The 14,918-nt window shown below is 38.8% G+C and overlaps 1 protein-coding gene across 1 annotated transcript; it reads left to right on the top strand.

The window, feature by feature from the left end:
* Nucleotides 1–1,363: 1,363 nt before the first annotated feature.
* LOC146686395 (platelet-activating factor receptor-like) lies at nucleotides 1,364–7,187 on the top strand. Its single transcript, XM_085441372.1, has 2 exons — nucleotides 1,364–1,462; nucleotides 4,964–7,187. Exon 2 carries the CDS (start codon nucleotides 4,970–4,972, stop codon nucleotides 6,182–6,184), a length of 1,215 nt encoding a protein of 404 aa, XP_085297498.1. The 5' UTR covers nucleotides 1,364–1,462; nucleotides 4,964–4,969; the 3' UTR covers nucleotides 6,185–7,187.
* Nucleotides 7,188–14,918: the final 7,731 nt, after the last annotated feature.

Here is a 14,918-nt window from a genome sequence, read left to right on the forward strand (position 1 = left end):
AGCAGATGCGGATAGCTGTGTCTACATAGGCCTACTTCTCGCCCCTTACCCACCCCTGTTGCTTGTCATGTGCTTCATGGTGTTGTAATGTGATAATTTCTGTGCTCTCCTCAGAGTCCAGCAGGAGTAGAGGTCTCTTTTTTTCCCTCCTCCACTTGCCCATTGTACTGTACTTTCTGTGTTTTTCCATAATACTACGAGTATTTCACCGGAGGGTAACCTTTGTGTGACAAATAAAGGTTTTCTGAACATACTAAGAACTAAAACTAAACTGAAACAACAAAATCCACTCTGGATACTAACAGAAACTAAACTGAATTAAAAACAAAAAGTCAAAATGAAATAAAAATAAAAAATAATTAGAAAATACAAAATTAAACAGTGGTGAGCTATGATAGTTTGAATTACCAAAAAAAAGTTAGTGCTGGTTCTAGCATAAAAGTGTCAGATTGTTGTGTATCAGCTGATTGCTCATGCATCAGAGCTGGACCACAAAGCAATGGAAGAAGGTGGCCTGGTCTGAGGAGCCCATGTGGATGTTACTTTGACATGCACCACCTGTTGCAGACCATGTACACCTTTCACAGAAGACAGTTTTATTTATTACTTTTATTTATCTTACCTACCTTCAATGGAAGGACAACAAAAAGTTATTCTCAAAGGCTTTTCCCTCCATTGTACACTACCTTTGTCATCTGCATCAAAACTCTGCTCATCTGTCATAGGACACTGTATTGATGGTAATGTATTTTGTTTCCCACAGACAAAGATGACACAATCAGTTACTATGACAACAATGAGTAGTGAAAACCAAGTAACTGTTGCACTCCTTCTGTAGGTTTATGCTTATGCATATGATGCCGAAAGGATGGCACAGCGACACAGGGCCTGCACCTACTCTGGTTCCCGTTTTATTTTAGGGTGATTAAAATCATCGGTAGCACATTTTGCTGCATTTTTAGGAAATGAAATTCAACTTAAATCTGTGAATAGTGGCAGTGACTTTTCATACACAGACTAACATTTATAACTCCCCAATTTTATGTCTCATATTAACATGTGCCAGTCTGTCTCCTTTTCAGGACTAGTTTTCCTAGGTAAGCAGCTAATTTCTTTACTTGGTAACATCATTTTTCGTGGTGGTGTTTTGAAAACAATTCTATGAATCGCCAAAAAGTTAGTAAAATGTTGCAGCAAAGTAGACGTTTCTCTTCATGTTATTCTCAGGTGCATGAAATTGTGTAGGCGAATCTTCCGTGTCTTGGACCTTTCAGGTTTTTCCTATGAAGACTGAAGCGACACCTCCTCCGTCTAGACCTGAGAGAGCACTCCCACTCACACAGTCAAACACATAACTGTCCTCTCTGTCAGAGAAGTCGTGCTGCTGCTGAACTGAAGCTGTGAATTCATTCAAAGTGTTATTACATACAGAAGACGATTAAACAACAGAAGGAGCAGTCGGGTAAGCAGTAACTCTGTCATTTGTTTTTTTATATGTCAAATAGAGGTTATTAAGAGATGCAGATAAAACTAAGTCTAATGTAAAGTGTGAAGCTGTATGTAGTGGCTGCAGTGTCTTCCACTCACTAATAATAATTAGAATAATTACTTAGTGTCAGGACTGATATTAGACGAGGACATCTCCCCCCTCCCCCTTCAAAAATATTTTTAAAATAAATAAATAAAATCAACAAAACCTTTATTTCAAATAAAATTCCTTTATCAATTTCTTAGTATGATATTTGTATAAAATGAATATTTTGGGGAAGGTAATGTCTTTCTCATAATGTTAAACTAAATTTGAACTCCAAATTATTATTATTAATTATAGCATAACAGGATTATTACATTTTGACTAACTTGTAATAAAGCGATTAGATTTGATATTATCAGTAGTTGAAATCAAAATTGTAAAATTGCTAACTTGGTTTCTTAGAACTGTTTGTGGTGTAGCTGCTGATCTAATTAAAACCATTCATTGCGTGCTCAAAACTGGAAACATGTTGCAAACCTCTTGCAAACTGCAGCAGGCTGTTTGGTCATTGCTCGTTCAAAAAAGTCAATTTGCACCAACATTCGGTAGCAGGTTGTTTATAGCAGGTTATAGTCTAAGAACCACATGCTGGTTAAACCACTTGCATACTTTTGTAGTTCAATCTTTTTGATGAATTTAGGTCATGTGCTAAAGATCACTATCAGTACTTAACCAACTTTAGTTTCAATAACGTCTCTTACGTAACCATTTTGTCTTCAGTGGCAACCTTTACAGTCACAAAGGCCACCCCAGTCAGTCTCTTTTGCTCTGTAACTGACTGTGACTTCTTTTTAATACCCTTATGTTGTGTAGTGCTACAGTAAGATGCAGACTCATGTGTCCTCTTATCAGAAGCAATTTCCTCTGAGAATTAGATTAGAGAATAGGTAATAGGAAGGCTTATATGCCTTTTATACAGAATATTGAAATGTTTGTTTGAAGACAGTTTCTGTTAACACATTAGAACTACAGTTCTGCGAAACACAGTTGCAAATTGTGATTTATAATCACTTTATTGTATTGCTTGCTTTTACTAAGACCTTTGTAACACCCCTTTCAATCCTTGGAATAGAGATTTGAATGTTTACCTGTGTGCTGGGCCAATAGCTAAGGTTCGACTGCTAGAGCAAAGTGGATGACTAATGAAACGCTCAGAGAACTTGGTTTGATAAACTTGTATTCACAAATGAATAATCACATATATATACAATGAAAAAATAGCATTGTAGAGCGGAAGTTGTATTTACCTCTCCAGCACTTATTGAGCACTTTTAAGGGCATTTCTTATCACTGCTATGCAGATGATATTCAGATATATCTCCTTTAAGCCTCAAGATGTTTCCAAGCTACAGATTTTGCATAGATGCATAGACTCCGTTAGAGGTTGATTGGCTCTAAACTTTCTTCTACTAAATGAGTTGAAGACTGAACTCCTCGTTTGTTTGGGTTATGGAAAACTTGGGTCCACTTGCTACTTTTACCAAAACTTCTATCAGGAACCTTGGTGTAACTTTTGACTCAGCTCTGACTTTGGTCATGTTAAATATCTGGTCCGCTCCTGTTTTTATCACTTGAGAAACATTGCTAAGCTGAGTCCCACTGTATCGCGCTCCGAATTAGAAATAGTCATTCATGCATTTGTTTCATCTTTCATTCATTGTTTATTGTTATTCTTTGTTTACTAGTTTATATAATGCCTCTTTGGAGCATCTGCAAGTTGTTCAGAATGCTGCTGCAAAGCTTCTGACCAAGTCCTCCAAGTACTCCCATGTCACAGCCCTGCTGCACTGAGGGTGTGTTTTTGGACAGCTCTTTTAAATTCGGCAAACAAGTGTCTTCTGTTGTCAAATCTTGCTTCTATTGCGTCTTATTTGCAAGGCCAGACACTATGACCCGCACAGGGACCTGGAAAAGCTTCTCCACGCCTTCATGACATCTAGGTTGGATTACTGCAATTCCCTTTATTTTGGTCTTAACTCTACTTTTCTCCATAGACTGCAAATTGTTCAGAATGTGGCGGCTCATTTCCTTACTGATACCGGGCGGCGTGTCTCTATTACCCCTGTCCTTGCCGACCTGCATTGGCTTCCCGTTAAGTACCGTATTCAATTCAAAATCCTGCTGCTCACCTTTAGAACTATTAACAATTAAGAGCCAAGTTACCTCATTGAACTACTTAGATTATACACCCCTGATAGAGTACTAAGATCATCTTCCCAGTCACTTTTGGTACCACCGAGATCCCGGCTGAAGACTAGAGGTGACCGTGTGTTTGCCTTGGCTGCACCCGTGAGTCTGATCCATTCAATCCTTCAAATCGCAGTTAAAAACCTGTTTATTTAGCCTCACCTTTTCTACCAGTTAATGCTTGTTTGTTAAGTTAGTTTAATGCTTGTTGCAATTATTGTTCTATTCTTAACTATTTTAAAATTTTTCTTGACTCCTTTATCTTTTACACATATTGTTCTATTATGCTTTTATATGTATTTCTTTTGTTTCTGTGTTTTTAATGCCATTAACCTGCTAGCATGTTTCATCTTTCATCTTTCTCTATTACTTACTTCTGACACTTTTGTATGTTAAGCACTATTATACCACTGGTTTTTACAAGGACAAGCACCAACATATATCAGTGAATTTTTACATCCATACATTCCCAGCAGGTCCCTGAGGTCATCTGATCAAGGGCTTGCTAGTTGTCCAACACACGAGGCTGAAAACAAAAGGTGACAGAGCTTTGTAACTGTGGCCCCTAGACTGTAGAACTCTCTCCCTTTGAGCCTGAGATCTGTGGACTCAGTGGTCACTTTTAAAAAACAGCTAAAAACTGATCTTTTTAAACTTGCTTTTGGTTGATTTTTATCTTTGTTTCAGCTTCTGTGAAGCACTTTGTGATTTTCATCTTAAAATGTGCTATATAAATAAAATTTAACTTTACTTTTACTTACATGAAAGAAAAATGGGGCTCAATCATGAAAAATAATAAACAAAACACGCCCTGTGGGAATTTGACTCAGTCTCTCTCGTGTCAGCCCACACCCTTAAGTGTGAGTCCAATAAGGGTTCTCTTTGCAGAATGTGCAAAGGAGCTATGAGGTTCAATTCTGTTCTACCACTTAAGTAGAATTTGAACAGTTCAAGGCTCGTCCAAAGAATTTAACTTTCTTCTCAGAACAATCATATCAAGGACTCCTGGACGGAGCGCTCGCCATCTTTGGACTGGATCATCAATGAACCCTGACAACACCCTGACCTGTATAATACAGTCAGAGTAACATTCAAAAATATACATTTAGTCATTCATACATGTATTCTTTCCCTTTCTTTCTTTTCCCTCCATTGTACACTACCTTTGTCATCTGCATCAAAACGGAGTAAAACTCTGTCATAGGACATTGTACTGATGATAATATATTTTGTCTCCCACAGACAAAGATGACTCAATCAGTTACTATGACAACAATGAGTAGTATGGTGTCCACAACCATTAATCCGTTCCTGGACTCTCAGTTTCGTTATGTGCTCATCCCGGTTTCCTACATCGTCTTCTTCATCCTGGGCTTCATCTCTAACCTCTACGTGCTGTTTGTCCTGCGCTGCATCCATCAAGCCAAGGCCATGGGAGAAATTCACATCTATATGACCAACTTGACCATTGCTGATCTTCTGTTTGTGTGTGCTCTTCCCTTTTGGATTGACTATTATATCCGTGAGGGAGACTGGGTTTATGGAGACATCATGTGCCGGGTGACAGGCACCTTCTTTTTCATCAACACCTACGGCACCATCCTCTTCCTTTCAGCCATCAGCATCAACAGATACTGGGCGGTTACTCGGCCTCTAGACGCAGCCTCGTCAAACCGCAGAATTCGTGGAATTATTGTTTGTATTTGTATCTGGGTGTTTGTTCTGACGATTTCTGTTCCTTTTCTGGTGAGTCCAGGGATCAACGTGCACCGTAAAAACAACACCGACATACGTCGCTGTTTTGAGGGATACCAGGGTGGAACTAATGACAAGAAGAAAAAAGTGGCTGTCACTCATTTTCTAATAATTGGATTGTTTTTTGTTGTCTTTTTACTCATTGTGATATGCAATGTCCTTATTGCTCAAAGTTTAATTTCTAAAAATTCTCCTCAGTCGGAAAGTCAGTCTTCAGGAACACAGTCTAAAAAGCTCACTGTGACATCCATATTTAAATGGCCCACAGGGGTGAAACGGAGGGCTCTCCAGATGTTGCTGGCAGTGGTGGGAGTGTTTGTTCTGTGTTTCCTGCCACACCACATAGTTCAAGGCCCCTGGGCTCTGGCAGTGCTGGAGATCGAAGACGGCTTCGGCCATGTGAAGTACAGCGAGACCACTCGTCAGTTGCTGAACGACGCTCATCAGATCACCCTGGTTCTTATGGGCCTCAACTGCATTTTGGATCCTGTAGTTTATTATTTTGCCACAGGGAAGTTTAGAGGACAAATCAAGGCCCACATTACAAAATTAATCCCATGCACGCAAACTCGGAGCTACCACTTAAACCAGCCTGCATCACCTGTTTGGACTCTGGGAGGAAATCAGAGGCCTCATAGGAAACCCACAAAGCCCGGGGGGCAGGATGAAACTTATTACACTGAAAGGAGCTCTGTGGTTATTTTATAAAGTATTTTCAAAAATCTAACTTATCCAGCATTTTGAACCAAACCACATCTCAGATAAGATTCTCTCTATTTTATGACTTAGATGAATCTCAGTGACTAACTGTGGAATAATTCTGAATCTTCAATTACATTATTAAAGAGGACATGAAACACCACACATTTGAAGGTTAATTAGCTCAGTGGAGCCCTGTTGTAAAAAAACAAAAAAAACAAACTGTAATTGAGGTAATATGGATTTAGGAAATAATTGTTTTAGGTTAGAGTTTTTAGAGCAAGTCTATGGTTTGGTTGGTTTCTGCTGATAGACTTACATTAGGTTATGTTAGTTAACTAGTGACAGAACCAACAACTCAGAGGAAAACAAAGAGACTAAAATTAAAAAGCAGTCTAAGGGAATCACATTTGTACTGCCCCTGGCTGCAGCAGTGAGTCTGATGATAATAAAACAAGGAGGTACTGTCTACTTTCACTCTGTCAATTTAGCAGTAAGTCATCTTTTTCTTCAAAATATAAGGACATGAGGGGTAGCTCAAGACTTCCACAGTGTTGTACCTTTGGCCTATACCTCTAACTGACCTGTACCTATAACTGGTTTTAATATAAATACAAGAGATTTGTGATTTATGACACATCACCTTGTGGAAGTTAATCTCTGTTTTTGTTATCTTGTGACATTATTAGAACATTCTCATAGACATGATGGATTGTTTAATGGAAGTTGATTCATGGAAGATAAATTGTTAAACAATATGCAAAACCCAATTTTTATGTACTGAAAACTCTTTATCTGTCATTCTTCTTTACCATTTTTCCCCTCTCACCTACCTCACATGTTTTTATTCTTATTTCCTCATCTGTGAGGATCTCATTGTTATGGGAACCCACTGGTCAAACCTTTTTTTTTTTAATGAAAGGACATCTTTTTTCTCACCTTTCCACATTTGCAGGGTTCCCTCTGAAATGTATATGCATTTTTGTAAATAAAAACATGAAATCAAATTTGATCAGAGGATCTCTGCCTTTATTAATTCCTTGCATTCTGATTGAATGCCTACAATGATAGCACATGATGATAACTGAGGGCCAGTTAAGTAAGTATAGCAATTTTAAATATGATGATGTCAACTGTGGTGGCAGTAGCAATACAAAGATACTCTTCTAAAAATCAGGTGCAGGAGTGTTACAGATGTGCAACTCTGCCACACATGCCTGTGTAGATCTTTGATGTGTTTTATTAGGAGCAATGAAAGGGTTAACCCAATAATGTTACATCAGAGGACACCAAAATCATTTTAGCTTATATCTCAGAAGTGTATAACATAACAGCTAGCCTTACCAGCATGAACCAACCACATAGTGAACAGATTAATAAACATTGCACTTCTATGTAAGTGGATTCTCTAAATGTATTTCTTTCACATTTTATTCGACAGTGCTCAGTTACATTTATAAAAATGGGTCATCATTTCAGATGAAACATTATAAACTCTCATTCTCGTGAAAAACTACAGATGTTGTTGGACGGAGAGAAACTCAATGTTTGGCAGACACACCTGTTCACGGTAAAGTTTTTACACCATTTCTGACAGTTATATACTGCAACAAGAAAACCAAGTGACTGTTGCACTCCTTTCGGTTTGTGCTATGTACATGATGCAGAGAGGATGGCACAGTGATACAGGACTTGCATTTACTCTGGTTCCTGTTTTATTTTAGGATAATTAACCCCCAAATTTTATGTCTCATATCAGCATGTCCCAGTCATTCTCCTTTAAGGAACTGTTTTCCTGTGTAAGCAGTTCTTTCTTTACTTCGTAACATCATTTCTTTGTTGTTTCATGTTATTATCAGGTGCATGAAATCGTGGAGGTCAACATTACATATTTTGGACCATTCGGGGCTTTCCTAACAAAACTGAAGCAACACCTCCTCCGTCTAGACCTGGGAGAACACTCCCACTCACACAGACACGTAAATTCCCTCTCTGTCAGAGAAGTCACTCTGCTACTGAACTGAAGCTGTGAGCTGAGCTCACTAGAACTGAAGAAGCTTCTCGAATGAGAGGTGAAACATCTTCAAGCAACTTGAAGAAGTCCAGACACTTTTCTTTCCAAGCTCCTTAGACTACAGAACGATGGTGGTACAGGGTGAATTTTTACCCATTTACATTTTTATGTTTTGTCAACATTAAATGAAAGAAAAGAAACAAAAACTGTCCCACAAAATGCCTGTGGACATCATTGACGTGTTATATTAGGAGTGATGAAAATATGCTAATGAAATCAAACAAAACATCAATCGGATCTTTATTTAAACTAACTGATTGGTCAGTTGCAGTGTTGATCATGGAGCAACAGTATTTTGATGATGCAACTAAAACATCAACACGGAGATATCTGATAAATCACCTCTGACCATGGATGTGTAACGGCCACACAGAACAGCAAGCTAACCTGTTTATCCTTCACAACACTGCCTTGTATTTTCATGCAACCAATGAATAACACAAATTTAGCGTACCTCCATTTGTTTTACAGGACCTTTCACAATACAAAATATAGTATAGAAAAACACAGCTTCAAAGCTTTAAATTTCCAGTTTATCATAATAATCTAAAATGATTGCCAGATATTGAAAGCTGAGGTTATTCTGAAAAAAGGGCAAGGGTATTCACTTACCAAAATGAGTACCAAACTACCAAATGAGTTCAGGCGGTATGATGCTTGACACTTTCCTGTGATTATTTTCATGTTGGCTTGAAACAAAATATCAAAACTTTGCCTCTCTGAAACATGAAATAGACACAGTGAACTGGCTTGATTTCACGATTTGACATGATATTAGGTTGGATAAACCCCAGTGATTGAGGCTACATCAGTAACATTGCTATTTATGCATTCTTATTCCCTCAATTTAGGCCCAAATCGATTTGATGTTTGAAGGCACACAGTGTTGGGAAATACAAACTTCCCTCAAATGTGTTAAACTTAAAGTAATGAGTCTATTTTGAAGATGAAAGGAGTAGAAAATACAGATATTTGTGGTTAAATGTAACGAGTAAATATATAAAAAATCGTCAGAAAAATAAATACTCAGGTACAATATAGATATCTGAAACTTCTACTTAAACACTGTAACAAAGTATTTGGACCTTGATACTTCCAACTCTGAGCACAATAAAGGGTGTCCGTGGAGAGCTGTACACAGTGCGTCTTGAGTGTGCATCACAATACTAAACAGTCTCAATCAATAGTGTGTAACATTCTTTGCTCTTGTACAGCAAAGTAATGCTGTGAATGTGAGAACTATTAGATTCTCTTTTCTAAAGAAATTCATGAAAGAAACAATGCCAAATAAAGAAGAGGGCTGCATATTTGTCAAACACTACCAAATAAAGTCACGCAGAACTGCAGATTAGCAGGGTTTGCAGTGGAATAACTACAGTTAGTAAACATTAGTAAACATTTGGAGAACTCAGGCTGTGGCTTCTTCTTCCACTCAATATTTCATTGTTTCATTAGCATCAAAACGACTAGACAGTTCTTGTCGTGCTGTGGTATTCACACACAACAATGCTGAAGGACATCTCGTGTCCATCTCTGGGGAAGCCAGTGATTTTGAGATAGATGAAAGCAACTGCAAAACCTTTTTAACAAAATAAATAATGTTCCAACCACATTTTGTGACCCAAACTAATTGAAAAACGGTAGTAGCTATTTAGTAAAGGTTAATTGGCTCAGTTTATCTAACATGTTCAAGATAAAATGGATGGATGTAGATGGAGGAATCTAGTGTGTGTTGAAAATAAGGAACAAAATGTACTGTGTCTGTCACGATTCTGGTATCTCGCTTCTTTGTGAATCGGAATTTAAAGCATTTTAAAAACCACAACTAGATAAACTATCCATAGAGTGCAGCATCAGCTTAGGCTCGAATCTTTTGCATTGTTTGAAGAGATATATAAGTCAAATGTAATAACTGTGTATAATAACTGTACAACACTTTAGGTCTTATCTCCGTGTCGCAGTCACGCTCCTTTTTGAACGAAATTCCTCTGCAGTTCATTTCTATAACTGATAACATTCGTTTCTTTCTCTGCTGATTTTAATTAGCCGCAAACACAGTGTTGGGAAATAAAAACTTTCCTTTAAATGTGTTAAACTTAAAGTAATGAGTCTATTTTGAAGACGTAAGGAGTAGAAAATACAGATATTTGTGGTTAAATGTAACGAGTAAATATAAAAAATCGTCAGAAAAATAAATACTCAGGTATAATATAGATATCTGAAACTTCTACTTAAACACTGTAACAAAGTATTTGTGTCACGGTCTGTGTGGCAGACCGTGCGGATGAGGGGAATGAGGACCCAAGATGCAGGACTTTGTGATGAAGGCAGTGCGTTTATTTACAGTAGTGGAAATAGTTCACAGAATCAATCCCGTGTTCTCCCCTTGACTTCCGTGTCGTGTCTTCACCCACAAGTCCGTGCTCCGTGCTCTTCCGCTCCTGTGTGTCCCCGCACCCCGTGCTCGCTGCTCTTGTCTTCCCTGCTCCTTCCTGGAGAAAAATAACAAAGAAGCAACTTGTCAGGACACTCGACTACCGCGGGCATGCACTCGCTGGACTTGGTATTAATAACACTAACGTGGAGTCTCACGCAACGATCCCACGCCGAGGAGCGCTCGGCCACCGTTTTAAGAAGCTCCCCGACAACGCTTCATTAGCTGCAGGTGTGTGAGTCATCATCTGCTTCAGGTGTGGCCATCCTCTAGATAGGACACACCCACCAGGCCTACCTGAAACCCAGTACTCAGCCACACTCACAGAGACACCCACTTGCCTATACATACCAGGACGGGGAATCACAAGAACAGCAGCAGTGCAGACAACACACACATCACATAATCACAGCAATAATTATAACAGTAGTCCACACTGCCCACGGACCCTGAGTCCCCGGAGCTGGGTCCGTGACAATTTGGACCTTGATACTTCCAACTCTGAGCACAATAAAGGGTGTCCGTGGAGAGCTGTACACAGTGCATCTTGAGTGTGCATCACAATACACCAGGGGTAGGCAACCTTTCTGATGGCGAATGCCATTTACAGTTTTTTCTGATTGCTTAAGCACATTTTTTGTAACTATTGGCTAATTTTGCAAAACTCTTCACACAAATAAGAAAACCTGTCACCCAATAATCAAAACATTGTAGTTCTCTTGCAAAAGCAAACACAGCTAGATTAACTCTTCACACCTTCGTAAAAATGGTGTTTCCGTATCAAACAGTACACACAAGCCATCATCTACTAAGCACACAATGCGCCAACTGCACACTGATGGTATGAATACAAAACACATCTGGCTTTTGCTTTCTCTGTGCACAAGGTAGGCTATGTCAGTTTGAGCTCATACTTCTGTCATAGATCCATAAGCATAGAGGGATCCAAACTTCAAGTACTGGTGTTTATTCAAACACATCAAAACAAACACAAGTGTTCATTTCCAAGTATAGGATTATTTGCAATCGCCATAATGACTATATGGGTTACTTGGTCTGCAGTGAACATGCTTCCTCTACCCCCAGCATCTGGTCATCTAGCAATTCTGTAAAGTAACAATTTCAGTATTTTTACATCAATGGTATTGGTGTGTTTCTCATTGGCATATGGCAGTGCTACAAATCTTTGTGCAAAGTGACTGTACTAACCGATTCTCATTTCAAGATGTCCTTATGATACTTGCTACAGTGTAGCGGCTCGAGTTAGGCTGGACCCGTTGGCCAGCTACCCTCAGGGTCATTCCACGGTTGATTACATGGTCCACTATTGTAGCTCTGATGTCATCAGCAATTCTATTTCTTACTCTTCCTACCCTTCCTCTCCCCCCTCCTCATCTTCCTCTCCCCCCTCCTCGTCTTCCTCTTGCTCCTCCTTGTCCTTGTCGTCCTCTTCATCCTACTTCTTCACCTCCACGTCCTCTTCCTCGGCCTCCTCTACTTCTCACTCTTTCTGCTCCCTCCATTGTACTCCGCACACACAGCTTACCTGTATTATAGTGCTTAGGCTGATTGCAAAGTGAACTAATTATCTAAAAAAGTTTTCACATGTGAAAGTGTGCCAGACAGTTGGCAAATTAGTGTTAATGATAGCCATACATGTGTATACTTTTGCTAGGAGTGTGTTGGAAATTTGGTAATTGAGTGTTGTGCAGTGAATTGTGCCTACAGTTTTGCAAAGTGTGTGTTACAAAATTGCAAACTGAGTGCAAAGCAGTTTTTGTGCTTTTAGTTTTGCAAACTCAGTGAGTGGTTTTGCTATAAGTCTGAATAGTTTTAGAGATTGTGCTACAGGAATCACAGTTAGGGTTTAAGCATTCAGAAAAAAACTGTAAATGCAGTATTGCTCACTTATCTCAGTGGCTGTAAAGAAAGCAGTGTGATCTTCAGACTGCACTAACATCCTGTAAAGATGTGGGATCATTCTGAGAGTCAACATCCAAATATGTTTTGAATGGCCTACAAGAAACCTGGAATTCAAGGTGTATTGAAGAATAAATGTGGCATTGTAAAATATTAACTTTTACTGTTAGAATTATGGCACTCTATTTTTGCCTTTTATAATGTATTTTCACGCATATTTGCACATGCTTTTTCTGTCATTCTTCTTTGCCATTTCTTCCCTTTCACCTGCATCACATGTTGTTTTTTTTGTAATATTTCCTCATCACTGAGGATCTTATTGTCATGGTCACCCACTGGTGAAACCTTTTTTTTTAAAGAAAGGACTTCTTTTTCTTACCTTTAAACATTTGCAGGGTTCCCTCTGAAATGTATATGAGTTTTTGTAAATAAAAACATGAAATCAAATTTGATCAGAGGATCTCTGCCTTTATTAATTCCTTGCATTCTGATTGAATGCCTACAGTGAAAGCACATGATGATAACTGAGGGCCAGTTGAGTAAGTATAGTAATATTCTGAAAGATAAAATGAATGGAGGAATGTGGTTGGTGTTGACAAATGAGAAGATGTTCTGTATCCTTTGTGCTTTCCCACTTTTAACATTTTTTATGCTGACATGATTCATATTCTAGTATTATCAGATTCCTTCTCATTTTTAATATTCTAAGACGCACACATGGAGAACTTCTTTTCACTGCTCGCTTATTCACAAGTACAGATGTCTTCTACATAAGCTGATTTCCTAAATGACATAAAAGGCTCAAGACTGTCCTTTCCAGGCAGGAATCAATCTTACAGTTCTTTAGCGACGCACACAACTCACACCATGCCTAGATGTCCACTGTTGAGTCAGTTTGAAAGGTGGCTCTTGCTACCAGTTAGCTTAATCTCAGTGCTCTGGAGTCCAGACCAAGTCTGGTCTAAAGACAAATATCGGTACCAAGCAATGATACAAAATATTAAATCAATAAAACTTTCATAAAAAAGGGTCATCATTGCAGATGAAACATTAAAAACTCTCAATCTCCTTAAAAAAATACAGTCGTTGTTGGACATTTTTTTTCAATGTAGCAGCAAAATGTGACTCAAAGGACAGAGCAATAACAAGAATAACCCACAAATACTTATAGCTATCCACCAGTTCAATGGCTGCACCATTCATTGCACGATGAGGGGATGGCTTCCTGAATTCAATTACCATGTCCTTAGTTTTCAAGGTGTTGAAATTTAAAAACGACTGATAACACCAAGAAACAAACTCATATCTCCTTTGTAATTTTTTTTTTTACCTTAGAGATATTCCCTTCAATAAAAGCTGTCTTCCTTTCATGAATCAGCCTCGAAGACCATGGTTTGTTATTTGGGAAAACTATGCACAACTTTTAAAGGAATAATCATATCTCTACAAAAGCTGCAGATAACGTTGATCAGTTCATTAATGTTTTCGGATGACTCTGTAAACACCGACCAGTCAGTGCAGGCAAAGCAGCCCTGCAGGTCTAAAGAGACGTCGTTATCATACTTTTGTGGGGTGTTTCCTCGCCTTCTCTCTCCGTAGCACAGTCCTATAAACAGGCAGGAGATGCACCGTGTTTTGGTCAGAGGATCTGAGTGCGGGGCCTGCCACAGATGTATACGCACCTTTAATGGAACCATAACAAAGATCCAGAAGCGTGTAGGAGAATTGACATATTTATAGAAAGTGCCCAGTGTTTTCTTCAAATTACAGTAATTAAAGTCCAACAGAATAACATTAGGGGCCTCGGGACAGAGGGATTGGAGCGAGTACACGGGGGTGTCAGTCGCAATCTTCGAATTTGCTTTCGGATGGACGTAATTAACGGTGACGTTGATCTGCGGGAATTCCCTCGGCAGGTGACGGCCTGATAGACAAGAGAAGCTCAGTGTTTGGCAGATACACCTGTTCACGGTAAAGTTTTTACACTATTTCTAAATAATATATTCCTCCTTCTTTCTGTAAGTTTATGCTTATGTATATGATGGAAGAAGATGGCACAGCGACACAGGGCCTGCTCCTACTCTGGTTCCTGTTTTATTTTAGGGTGATTTAAAATAATCGGTAACACATTTTGCAGCATTTTTTTTTTTAAAGAAAATTACATGTAACCAAGATCTGTGAATAGTGGCAGTGACTTTTCATACACAAACTAACAACTATAACCCCCACATTTTTATGTCTCGTATCAGCATGTGCCAGACATTCTCCTTTTTAAGGGCCAGTTTTCCTGTGTAAGCAGCTCATTTCTTTACTTG

Source organism: Copadichromis virginalis, linkage group LG19 (genome assembly GCF_057382275.1).
Source record: "Copadichromis virginalis isolate Kocher_CV1m ecotype Utaka linkage group LG19, C_Virginalis_male_GT1.1, whole genome shotgun sequence".
Classification (NCBI taxonomy): Eukaryota; Metazoa; Chordata; class Actinopteri; order Cichliformes; family Cichlidae; genus Copadichromis; species Copadichromis virginalis.

Excerpts from the sequence above, each read along its gene's own strand:
- LOC146686395 (XM_085441372.1), top strand. The coding sequence starts at position 4,970 with ATGACTCAATCAGTTACTATGACAACAATGAGTAGTATGGTGTCCACA.